General features: G+C 42.0%; 1 protein-coding gene and 1 long non-coding RNA gene across 7 annotated transcripts in view; one reads left to right on the top strand and one right to left on the bottom strand.

Annotated features, from left to right (window-relative positions):
- The window catches only part of LOC125140849, a 10,535-nt gene extending 1,315 nt beyond the window's left edge, over positions 1–9,220 (bottom strand). The window contains exons 1-2 of the long non-coding RNA XR_007140123.1: positions 9,004–9,220; positions 3,820–3,910 (exon numbers count right to left, since the gene is read on the bottom strand). This is a non-coding gene — a long non-coding RNA (uncharacterized LOC125140849). The remainder of the gene's footprint in view (positions 1–3,819; positions 3,911–9,003) is intronic.
- The window catches only part of spidr (scaffold protein involved in DNA repair), a 37,419-nt gene that overhangs the window by 16,524 nt on the left and 8,395 nt on the right, over positions 1–12,500 (top strand). For all 6 annotated transcript variants that reach the window (XR_007140117.1, XM_027155919.2, XM_027155926.2 and 3 more), the window contains 3 exons: positions 2,089–2,302; positions 4,358–4,566; positions 10,359–10,517. Coding sequence is in view for 5 of the 6 variants with exons in the window: in XM_027155919.2 (XP_027011720.2) it covers positions 2,089–2,302; positions 4,358–4,566; positions 10,359–10,517 (582 nt within the window). In the remaining variant the exon portion in view is untranslated. The remainder of the gene's footprint in view (positions 1–2,088; positions 2,303–4,357; positions 4,567–10,358; positions 10,518–12,500) is intronic.

Below are 12,500 nucleotides of genomic sequence, written 5' to 3'. Positions count from 1 at the left end.
TGGGTTTTTCCTTTAACCCACACGAGCAACCTGTCTCACTGCCAGCACTGTTCTAGTACACGCTGTGCGATGTACTGGCTAAAGTAACCAACTTAACTCACACACACACACACACACACACACACACACACACACACACACACACACACACACACACACACACTGACTAGGCATGTTACTATGAGCGTGTGAACCACACTTTCACCTGGATTTTTTTTTTTTTTTTTTTTTTTTAAGATAATTTTTCCTTCCTTATTTTGAATACCATAAAATCCTCTCTACAGATTTATGTCATAATTTTATCCATCCGACTATTTAATTACTTGCCTCATTTTTTAAACTCACACACTAATACGACTGTTTGTTTTACACACAAAATTCCTACACACAAACATTTATTAAACTCGGATTCAATTCGCCGAGGTTTCGATTCAACCTTTCAAGTCCAATAAGCGAATAACCATAAGGACTAAATGAATAAATAGAACTAATTAAACGAAGCACGGATCCCTGTGCTACGTGCAGGTATATTATTTTTAAATCACTATAATGTGTATATTGTTTAAAATATATTGTTTGGATTGTAGAATTTCTGTAGACTAATCCACCATGTTTGGAATCGGTTGAGCTAATAAACCGATAAGAGAACGGACTTTGCGCTATCTCCGGTTGTGAGGTCACGCCGAACGGCCTGTTTGCGGCCGAGCGGCTCCACCTCTCCTGTGTAAACTTGCCTTAGCTGCCTGGCTGCCGTCCAACTTCCCCGTTCAGCCCCATGGTTCATTCAGTTCACATAGAATTGAACAAAAATAAATAAAAAATCAGCAACCACTCAGCTCTGTCCTGCTAGAGTCATGACGTACCAACATGATTATCTTGCCTAGTGCGTCATATGGGGAGGACTGCGCAGGTCTTGGCTTGTAAAGGCAGGAAACAAGAGGTATCTTTATGTGTGTGTGTGTGTGTACAAAATTGTTTAGTTGAACCCAGTCACAAAAACTAATATCAATTTAATAAACAAAAATGTCAGTCACGAAATATATTGCTGCTCACAAAGTATGTTTGCTTGTCAGTAAAATTGCATCTGACCTTAAAATTTGCATTCTAGAGCACAAGTTTTTCACTAAAGCCCTTGTCTTATTTCACTGGAGTGGAAAAAGGCATCTTGATCAGTTAGAGAGTCTTTATCTATGTGGTGTCTAACGTTTCCCACGCATAGCCTAGATCAGCCTCGATCTAGTGACTGTAAACAACGATATTTTGACCTTCACCTTTGCTCAATTTTCAGCTTTTTTTCCGACGCAGTGCAATTTTACTATATATGCAAAGTTACTATATATAGTATATAGTAATGTACTGTATATGTTGCTGATGCAAAAAAACTGTCGAAGGTCTGCGATAGTTTATGTATTAAAAGGCATTAGAGGATATCTAAATCTTGAAGAAAAAAAATGAATAAAATGATTTCATGAAATGATATAAAAGCAAATTGTGACACAATTTATTACGGCATCCTCAGATAGTTTAATCCTAAATTAAAAACGGACGTCTTTCCATATTAGAAATTTGTTAACGGTCGAGCTGTTAACCGAGTCGTTCCTGTAAAAGCCGCCAGTGACGGTAAACATTTGTCGAAGGGGGAAGAAAAATCATTTATTAATTTTATATTAAGACAACGGTATTCCCTCATGTGAACATGCCTGAGCTTCTAAACATTTCCCTACATCTATACAAGCACAGCTGAGATTGTTCTAGAAACACGGGTGTTGAGCTGCACTGGTTGAACGCTCTAGGGCGGGTTGGGCACAGATGCAGTAGGCAGATATCATTCCTACGCAGTACCAAAAAAGCATCATGTGGCCTATAGTAGCCTAGGTACGGTAAATCGCAAACACAAATGTACAACAAGGCAAAGGTGACGCGAGTGCGGAACAACGGAGTGAGCGATAAAATATAGTTCATCTTCGATTATATGGTTCAGTCAAATTCATACCTCCACACACAAGTTAAAGGCTAAAGGTTCACAAGCCACAAGAAATTTTCGATTTTCTTCTCGCGACGGTTTCTCTCTCTTCTCTCCTGCTACAGGCAAAGCCTGACCGTCGACGGCGAGCGTCATCCCATCATCCTCAACACTCATTTCAGTCAGAAAGTTGTAAGAACGTCAAAGCAGGACAACGACGGGACTCGCTTAAGGGTTCCGTGCCTCAAGGAGAAGACCAAACCTTATCCTTTAACCAGGTGCTTATGGAAAAGGGAAGAGGATTTCAAGTCTTCTCAGGCATTCGTTGCTAACAGACAGGTGTGTGACACGTCTTTCTTCACCTGCCTGATTTTATCCAATAGGTTTATCTGTTCAGTTTTGCTACAGTTTTAAAAAACTTCTCTCTCACACACACACACACACACACAGTTTTTTTTTTAATAATCATTTTGAAGACAATCTGTGGCTTAGTGGTTAGCACGTTTGCCTCACACCTCCAGGGTTGGGGGTTCGATTCCCACCTCCTCTTTGTGTGTGTGGAGTTTGCATGTTCTCCCCGTGCCTCGGGTTTCCTCGGGTTCTCCGGTTTCCTCCCCCGGTCCAAAGACATGCATGGTAGGTTGATTGGCATCTCTGGAAAACAGTGTGTGTGTGTGTGTGTGTGTGTGTGTGTGTGTGTGTGTGTGTGTGTGTGTGTGTGTGTGTGTGTGTGTGTGTGAGTGAATGAGAGTGTGTGTGCCCTGCGATGGGTTGGCACTCCGTCCAGGGTGTATCCTGCCTCGATGCCCGATGATGACTGATTTTAAATTAGGCTCTGGCTCTGAACCAACACTCAAACTGCCTTGGTGGAAAAGGGGCATGAGTGCCCTAGTTTAGTCAGAGGGGACGGCTCTAAACAGCACCCCTGACCACTAAAGCAGCTTGCTTACATAGGCTAGTAGTAGGGTATATTACAGGCAGAATATCACTCGTTGCATAGTGATTATATCAGATTTCTTGGTACTGGAGACAGTAATGCAGGGTTTTTTTTTGAGGACTTTGTTCACCTCAACAATGGTTGTTGCTCTGGTGCAGAATCCTTCTTGAAAGAAAAGGTATACCTCACAGTTCATTACAAGTAAATGTGTTCAGTTCCAAAGGAATACAGTGGTCAGTGAGCTGCTCAAGAAAGGAAATGATTCCCAAAGACCCTCTATTTTTGTATGTTAGGGTTGTAAGTTCAAGCAATGTAACTACATGATAGGTTCACATCTTTGCCTCAATGTTTTGTATATTTCATTCAAAGCACAATCGTTACACTTAAAAATCCTGCCCTTCGGCATTCCCAAGCACCACAGGTGTGTTGACGAATGCAAGCAGCCTTGTCATTGTGCCTTCAGGATATTACCATACATGGCAACCAGGCCTTCCGGAGAACATTCCCGCTCTTTACAACAGTACAGTGTTTGCTCTCATAGTGAAATCAAAGAAATTCTTGCGACGCAGTTCATTGGCACGAGGCTAGACTCACTGAGAATGCTATACCCACCCCATCACACTAGTGCCAGTCAGGCTGCCATGTGTGACATCACCAGCTGTTGAGTTGTTTAGAAACAATGATAGCAGCTTCAGATTTGCTTGAACCGTGGACTAATCAGAAACTAGTTATCAGCCTATGGCTGGCCCTCAAAACCTACAGATAAAAACGCATCCTTGACTCAGTGACAGTAGCCCTGGCACAGGAGATACTGAACATTTCTAAAAACATAAATATATAAATACATACATAATGAGGTGGGGGTGTCTAGAGTTGTGCTGCACCATTGAGAAATAGTCCCCATGGGATTGGTGCCTACCTTACAGCCGCTGTCTAATCCAAAGTCTAAAGTCATCATCTTGCCCTTCAGACAGGATTCCAATCCCAGAAACATCCACTGAGTGGCAGATCTGTGGGTTGAAATACCATCTTTATAAGAGAGGTCAAAAGAAAGACCGAAAGACTGAGCAGAATTGTATCTTACACTACACAACACGCCCAGACATAGTGGGTTTAAGCTGAAGACCCCCTGGGGTTCCACTGATGTCATCCAAACGGTTACTGAAACTGCACAGTTGAATATCGTCAGTAGACCTGGTGATATTTTCCAGTCTTCATCTCTACAGGTTAGGTCAGTGCAGCCGTCTATGAGTCACCGCGTAAATTAGGTGGACCATGTCAGCATCTACAGCACGTGGGGTTATCCAATTGTTTCTCATTGCTGGTTCCCACAGTTAATACAAACATAACCTTTACTGGACAACCAGATCAACGAGTGTATCGTTTAATTTACATCAACTTTACATGACTTTCCATAAGACAATGAAAAACAGTTCGTTTTGTTTGTCTCTCCACAGCCCCACATGGACGTAGGAAGTGCCTCTGAATCTCTGCTGGAGGCTTTGGATACTTGTGGGACCACAGGATCTGTGTGCGGTCCTGTGGAGGTGGTGGTCCAGAGGGTCTATTCCGAGTCTGTCGCACAGTTTCCTCACACAAGCTTACTTAGATACCGAACACTTAGCAAGTGTCTCCCTGAAACAGCAAAGCAACAACACTTCAGCAGGTACGGTACTTCTTTAGTTTCTGTCACGCATACTTTACGACTGGACCTGCATCTTCAACAATGCAAGGATATACAGTATATTATGTCCATGTAGATACAGAGCTCTTAAGAATTGCCCATACTGTCATCGTTACTATTACTGTTACTATTACGTCACCATTAATATGAACCAAAATATTGTACATTTTTGAACAAGTCCTTTTATTTTTAGTTTAACGGGTTGATAAAGGAATAATTCTTGATTGACTTTCCTGCTCAGTTCTTACCATTTGTCTAAATGGTATTTATAATATTTAGGGCTGGGCGATATGGCTGAAAACCGTATCACGATATCAGTGCTTCATATCGGTCGATATCGATATTTTTTTTTTTTAATGACCAATTTAAAATAAGGACCAGGAGAAAAATATATTAGATTTAAACATTTTTATTGTAAACTTAACCTTCCTCTGATCAGAATCCCCTCAGTTATTAAGACAGAAATGTCGACAACCAGGAAACCTCCAATAATTATAATGTAAACATGAGTCTAAAGTCACAACGAACACTTAACTATTATCTCTTAACATTTAAGGTGAGAAATGACAGAAAATGTAAGAAATGCTTAATAAGGTGTAATAAAATAGTGCAAAGTGTTAAATATAAACACAGAGAAACCTGAGAGTTTAGTGTTAGGAAGTTCACTAGCTGTTCACCTTCTGGTGAATAAAGTGTGTAAAATATGTGCAGTGTTTTGTAAAGAGAAATAAAACCGAGGTAGACTGAGATACGTCTGTAATATAAAACACAAACCTGATACACTACAGTAACATTGTGTGGAATATAAAACCTGCAGAAATATGAATAAGTAGCTGACTTTTCCTCTTGTATTTACAATTTCCTCATTTTATCAGTCGCCGGTTACTGAAGAGGAATCCAGCAGACATGATACTGTTACATGATTGGCTGTTAGTGTGTCACTCCCTACGTTGCTAGGTTACAAGAGAACGAGTGCTTTTGTTAAATCTACCAAACTTGCTTCTCAAACTCTGTTTTCTTCCGGCGAAGAATAAAAAATTTCGAACGTTTTATTTTTTGTTGATATCGATCACGTGTCTATCGCGATACATATCGTTATCGTTTTATCGCCCAGCCCTAATAATATTCTTGGTTTAGTATTAGATTTCTCGATTCTCCCACGTCTTCTTGAAGACCATACACTTAGCCAATGCAGGGATTCGACAGCAGTATTATCTTGTTGGCTGTTTTGTTTTTTTTTTTCCAGGGAAAAGCTGCTGATTGTGTACATGGGCTGGTCTAGTCATAAAAAATAGTGCATTGGGAATTATTACTTAGCTGGTAAATGCCTGTGATTGTAATTAAGAGGTCACTGGCAGAACTCCAGACTGTTGTATAATCACCTCAAGGCCATTATTCGAGCTGAGCTTAATTGAACGTAAGAAACAATGTGAACTATCATGTGGTTGGTTGTGGTCAAACTACCTGGCCAGATTTCTTTGCTGCGGTCAGTGAACCGGGGATATTGTGGTTCTGTTATGAAACTATTGCATTACATTCATCGACTGGTTTTGTTATAGTGCTTTTACTCCATTTAGTCTATACCTGGACCACCTAGGGCTTTTTTATACCTTTGTTAAAACTGTTCTATTTACATTAGGACACATAAACACGTCTCGGCGAATCGGATATCGATCCGATCTTTCTACTCCCGCCCAAAACGCAAATATATTTTACTTCATTTCCGGGGTAATTGAAATGGAACACACTTTGGTGTATGCGGTTTTCAGAATGCGATCAAAAAGAAGATGGAAAAACTGGTTATGATGGTTATGCTACAAAAAACAGCGTTTACATTTATTTGTTTCTGGCGCGATGCACGACTCCCGAGTCACCTGCGAGTGACGTACTTCCGTTTGGGAGGAGTATAGCGCTTACGTATGTGGCTTGAACAACGACGTTCATTTACACCTGTCCAGTTTCATCTGAAACGCGTCCCAGACCTCCTCCTGAAGGGGTTTGTACCATCGGATTTATATCCGTCTCGAGAACGTTTCGGAGGGCATTTAGACCTGGTCTTTTTACCATCGGATAGCTATCTGATCACAGAAAACGCATGAAGTGACCAGGTGTAATTGATAACCATTTTAATTGATAATTAGTCTAGCTGACATATTGCCAAGGTGATACAATGCAGTCCTTGGTGAATTAAAAGTAAGTCAACATTACACAGTGTATAGATACCGAAGATTTTATAATTTGAAATCTAGACTTTTGGCTTTTTTTTTTTCTCAGACCAAATATAATTCCCCTGGCAGAAAAGCCCTTTCATTGAAGGGCAGAAAAGCCCTTTCATTGAAGGGGAAAGAGAACAGGTGTTTGGTTTTTGCATTCAACTCTATGCCCAAGAGTTTTATAAGCCTTGGTTTCTTAGAGGCAACAGGAAAAAAAAGCTACCCCTGACCGGTGCAAGTTTTAATTGTGATCATGCCAAGACAGCAAAAGTTGTCTTTGTGCTCTGGATGGAAGGTATTTATTTTATACATTTTCTACTCTGTCACTCACAGAAACACTAGACATTTATGGGTACCTCTAGAGGTCCTGTATTTGAAAGAAAGTGACCCCGTATGAGCTGCAGCTAGCTTCACATTTCTCAGAAGAAGCACATTTTAGCTGTCAACCTCCTGATTGGTACCTGTCTGCGGGTCAGGAACGGTAGGTGACTAATTTCTAATTAATAAGTAACATGATGCTGAACTTTGGCCTTTCTGTTTTCTTTGTTTAAGGTCAAAGTTTGAAATCATGGCCCCCTTTTTTTTTTTTTTTTTTTACCCACTGTCCTGATGAGTAACAGCAGTAGGTCGAGATTGTTGACAAAACCGACTGGGACGCACGTGCTGAAGTGATGGAAAAAAGACAGATGGCTAGACACCGACCGCCAAGAGAAAGAAAGGACCCTGGAAAGTGTAATGGTCGGGGCGAGTCATTTGACTGCTTAAAGTAACTTTATCCAGGTCAGATGCTCTAGTAGGTTGTAAACACATGACTTTGGCTCATCACGTCGTGGTGTTATGTACGTCCCAGGATAGAACACCATACGGAGAAGTGAGCGAGCCTGGACGTGACCTCTCGATGGTAGCGACGTTAATGTTTATGTTCGAGAACGGACGACGCACAGATCAACACACACGTCGTCTTCGAGCCATGCAGATTGGGCAGCTCGGCACACGTCACAACCAGAACTCCACTCTTTTGTCACTTCCTCTTTGTTTTTGTTTTTTTTCCTCTGTTTTCTTTGCACATACCTGACATGGTAAGATAAATAAATAGCCTCAGGGGCTCGAATGGACCGCCCATGGTAGCATTTGTTATCTTGTGAAGTGTAATCATCTAGATAGTACAGTAGATAGTGTAGCGTATCAACCGCAATCCAAGTTTTGGTTGCTTTCTGGAAATTTCTGGAAACTATCTTGTGTTGTATTTTGGGATCTTTATCAATATATAAAATGTTGGAATAATAGATTAAAAAGTTAAAAAAAAAAAAAAAAGGTCTCATAAGTTTAGCATATTTTCCAAAGAACCTTAAATGCTTCAAGCTTTAGCAACTTTAAAGCTTTCAACCGTCCCCCCCCCCCCCCTTTTTTATTTTTTTATTTTTTAAAAGCTTCACTGTAACTTGCTTCCTGAGAATAATCAGGATTTGTTTTTACTCCAAGACAATATTTGGTTTCAGGAAAAAAAAAAAGGTCTGTAGAGCATAAACAAGCCGAAGAAGCTCTTGGTTTTGAGGAGAGTAGTGGAGAGGAGAGGAGGGGATGTTTTCTCGAAGAAGTTAGAACAAAATGTGCTGGAGGTGTCTGATTACAAGCCTGTTTATCACAAACCACGTCCTCATTGGTGGATTATGTGGCGGTAGGAATCCCTCCCACTTTGTTCTGGCCAATACGGGAAGTTTGGAGCATTCTTATGGGGAGGGCTAGTCTCGGTGGGGTTTTGTGTGTGTGTGTGTGTGTGTGTGTGTGTGTGTGTGTGTGTGTGTGTGTGTGTGTGTGTGTGTGTGTGTGTGTGTGTGTGTTATACAAGCTCAATGGTGTGCAGTTCCAGTAAGTGCCCCCACATTGCTATGAATTCCTGTGATTACTCACAATAGCAAATTCCTGAAGGTGGCCAATGGCGGCGGGCCGGCAGAGTCTCTGACCGCCTCATTCACCAGAGGAACAAGGTAGTTGTTTATGTCCCCCTGTTCTGAGCATGCGGTCCTGCTCTGTCACCTTCTGGGTTCTCTTGTTACACACACAAACATACACACAAGCCTAAACAAGCCTCGCTGTACACAGCACTCAAACCGTTTAACCCAATCAGTCAGCCTCACGTTCTCTGTCCACAGAACACTTCAGTTATATAAGAGTTACCGTCATCGTTGCACTTTATTAAACTTACCAGCAAAGCTGTTTATCTGTCACTGGGCTTTTAAGCCATGTCGTTGTTGACTCGTCATGAGTCAGTTTCCGGTCCAGAAATGAAACCTATATCAACGTGTATCAAATATTATAATGAGAGCACTTTCATACTCGCTCGCAGTTACAACGCCTTCCTTATACAAGGATTATTTGTATTAGTATGAACTCATTTTAGCCAAATACAATTTCACTATATCTCAGTTTTACAACCAACATTCATCCCCCCACCACCACCATCACCTCCCCACCCAAAAAAATGAGTGTGCAGCATTTATTTCTATTTACATACCACGTCACGTTATCTCTTCTTCTCTGTCTGAGCTTGTGCCAATGTAAACGCATTAATATTAACCAGAATGAAAAAGATTATGTTTGCTTAGGAGTGGTGTGTTACTGAGTCACGTACATAGACCAGGGTTTCAACTCTTACTAGGACAAAATATCTGACCGATCCTTTAATTACAGATATACCGTAGTTTCTTACTCATGACATAGGCCTTGGAACAAAGCACTAGGTGTGACCCTGAGATCTCCGTACCACAGGTGAAGCATGGTGGTGGTAGCATCACGTTGTTGGGATACTGTATTATGCCCCTTTTTTCCTGAGGCAGTTCGAGTGCAGGTTCGGAGCCTAAATTAGAACAAGTTTTTTCTGTTTCGACCGCCAAAGCACCGGCTCCGAACCAGGAAAAGTGGTTCTTAAGTAGCACCAAAACGTGGCTGGTCTAGACTTAAGAACCGCTTGCGTCAGGAGCTGTGGGCGGGGCTACTGTTAGCGCGTTTGATAATGTACCTTAAGTATAATAATGTTTAATACACTTTTACTTTACCGCGATATGATACATTATCAGCACACATGATAGTAGGTAGCTACATGCTAAGGCTACATTTTTTTCTGTGTTAACGATAAAATAACGTTATGTACTTTATCGATTACAACCTCCGTTTATACAGATTACACGGAGCCGCACATAGCCAATGTAGGTTCACAAAGCCATGAACATTAACATTAAAGCAACATCCGCCATTGTTGTTGTGTTTGTGTTTGCCGCCACTGCTGCACTAACATTGCTGTGTAACGTGACACGTATACAGTGACGTCACACTCGGCGCTGTGACGGCTCTCTAACCGGTGGAAAGGCAAACCGGTTCTTAGAAGGTTCGCCAGTGGAACCAACTTTGAACCAGCACTAGCGCTAGCTCTGAACCAGCACCCGGGTCTTTCCGGTGGAAAAGAGGCACTACTAGAGACTGGAAAACTGGTTCAGGTTGAAGGCCGAATGGACAAAAAGTCTAAAAAACCTAAACGTACACATTTGTCTTTCCTCTTCTCAGGTGTTGTTTGCTGGTGCAGGATATTCACGGCATGTTCAGCGAGGTGGAGATGCAGTACGCGTGTTCAGAAGAGGAGCTAAAAGACTTAACAGAGCAGCTGCAGGGAAAAGTGTGTCTGCTGCAGGGACTGAAGGTGATCCAGCGCCTCACTCGCGAGAGGTGAACACCACCCAGCCATTTGGGATTTCTGTTTGATTTGAAGCTAGCACATAAACTTATATACTACAGTATAAGTATGTACACCATAGCATTATAGCTTTCCCTTCACTGGAACAAAGCCCCTTTGCACAATTCCAGCTCCATGAAGACATGGTTTGCCAAGGTGTAAGTGGAATAACTCAGTGTGTTCTGCACAAAGCCCTGACTCAACCCTATTGAGACCCTTTGGGTCTGGACCTGAACTGGACCCTTTGCACTCAACATCGCTGTCTGATCTTATTATTGTTCTGAAAGATCACAAATCCCCAAAGCCACAATCCAAAATCTAATGGAAAACCTTCCCAGATGAGTGGAGCTTGTTCTAACAGCTCAGGTATGACCAAAGGTAGGTATACTGTATATACATCCTCCGAGTGCAGAGGGATAAGATGCTCAGATGGAAAGAACAGGTTGTTGGTTGGTCTTTTAAACATTCCTTGAGGTTGCGGCACGAGGTTTCGTAGACCGACGAGATCAGGAATAACAGGCCGTTTGGGTGGAATGAGGATGGAAGGGACATTCGATCTGTGAAACATGGTGGTGTGAGCACCTTGGCAAACTGGCTCACCAGAAGATATTCAAGCATAATAAATAGTCCAAAAACTCGGAACCATAATCGCAAATTTAGTCTCCGTACCTTGAGAAACAAGCTGTTTAGAGCTTGAACATTTAGCATTTTTAAGTAATGAATCGCAAGTTTTAACGTCTTGGTTCATTTTGGTACCTTCGGCATCAGAAAAAAACACATGCCTCCATCGAAACGTCACGTTTGTGTTGACTCCGATGTACATTTACTCAAGTGCTAGAGGTATGAGAGGAAGTCGAGGGGGTGTTTTCTTAAGTGTCACTTGCAGTGTTGCCTCAAACGCACCTTAGTGCTGTAGGTATAAAACGAATGAACATGCTTCAAAATGTGCTTATATTAAAAAAAAAAAATCATGATGTGGTAACAGTCACTGCTATTCATCATAACATACCATCTAGGATCGTCTTCTCTTATTCATTCCCGGACATTTAACCTTCCGCACAGACCCGAAAGACCTCCTTCCTTTCCCATAGATTATCAACCTTGAAAAGGTTTGTCGTTGTGAATTTCCACCTGAATTTCTAATCCCCCTTCCCGTAGTCCACCTTTTGTTTATCTCAGTCCTGTTAAGCGCTGCGTCAAGCCGGGCTGGAAGAAGCAGTCGAGCAGGTCAAGTATGAGCTAGCTCCGGATTAAGAGGCTGTGGAACTGGTTCTAAACAATACGTCCTGTGCGCTCTGCTGGAACACGCGCACACACACACACACACACACACACACACACACACACACGGTTCACAGCAGTCTCAGTGACTCCAAGACCCCCAGCTGCACGCACTAAACCGCTGTCATGTATTAGAGGAGCTCAGGAACAGCATTTCTATAATACACGGCCTCATAATTCCTGTTTTATTGGCGCTGTCATGCTCGCCCGTTCTTATCATCTCACAAGTAATCTAAGACCCGTGTTTGGCATCTATTAGTTGCACATGTTTTTTGACTAGACACACTCTGGATATAAAAGCAGAATGTGAGCGTGGAAAAGCAAGCGCACTTCGTAACAAGTTCCGAAGCCGAGAAGGATGTCGGTTCTCGACTTAGGTTCGTGACTTCGAGCGAGCGCAAGAACAACGACACGAGCCTCTGCTTGCAGGTTTAACGGATCTCACACTCGCCTCTTGTTTTCGTCAGTGCGCTTTGGCTGACTGTCAAACTAAACGAGGCTAATAACAAAAACAAACGAAACACGTTCACACGTCGGGCTTGTCTAGTCTGCCTTTTTTTACGTTTCGTTAGACGAAATCGTTGTCAGTGATTTTCAGGTGAAGGCTTTTTTTGCTTGAAGGATTTTTGCAAAGGCTTCAAGTCCAGTCGAGCTTCAGCATCATTACTCATTATGTTTAAACAAGATTTAAACAG

This window comes from Tachysurus fulvidraco, chromosome 3, assembly GCF_022655615.1.
Source record: "Tachysurus fulvidraco isolate hzauxx_2018 chromosome 3, HZAU_PFXX_2.0, whole genome shotgun sequence".
NCBI classification, from domain to species: Eukaryota; Metazoa; Chordata; class Actinopteri; order Siluriformes; family Bagridae; genus Tachysurus; species Tachysurus fulvidraco.
This window is presented reverse-complemented; position numbering and strand designations above follow the sequence as displayed.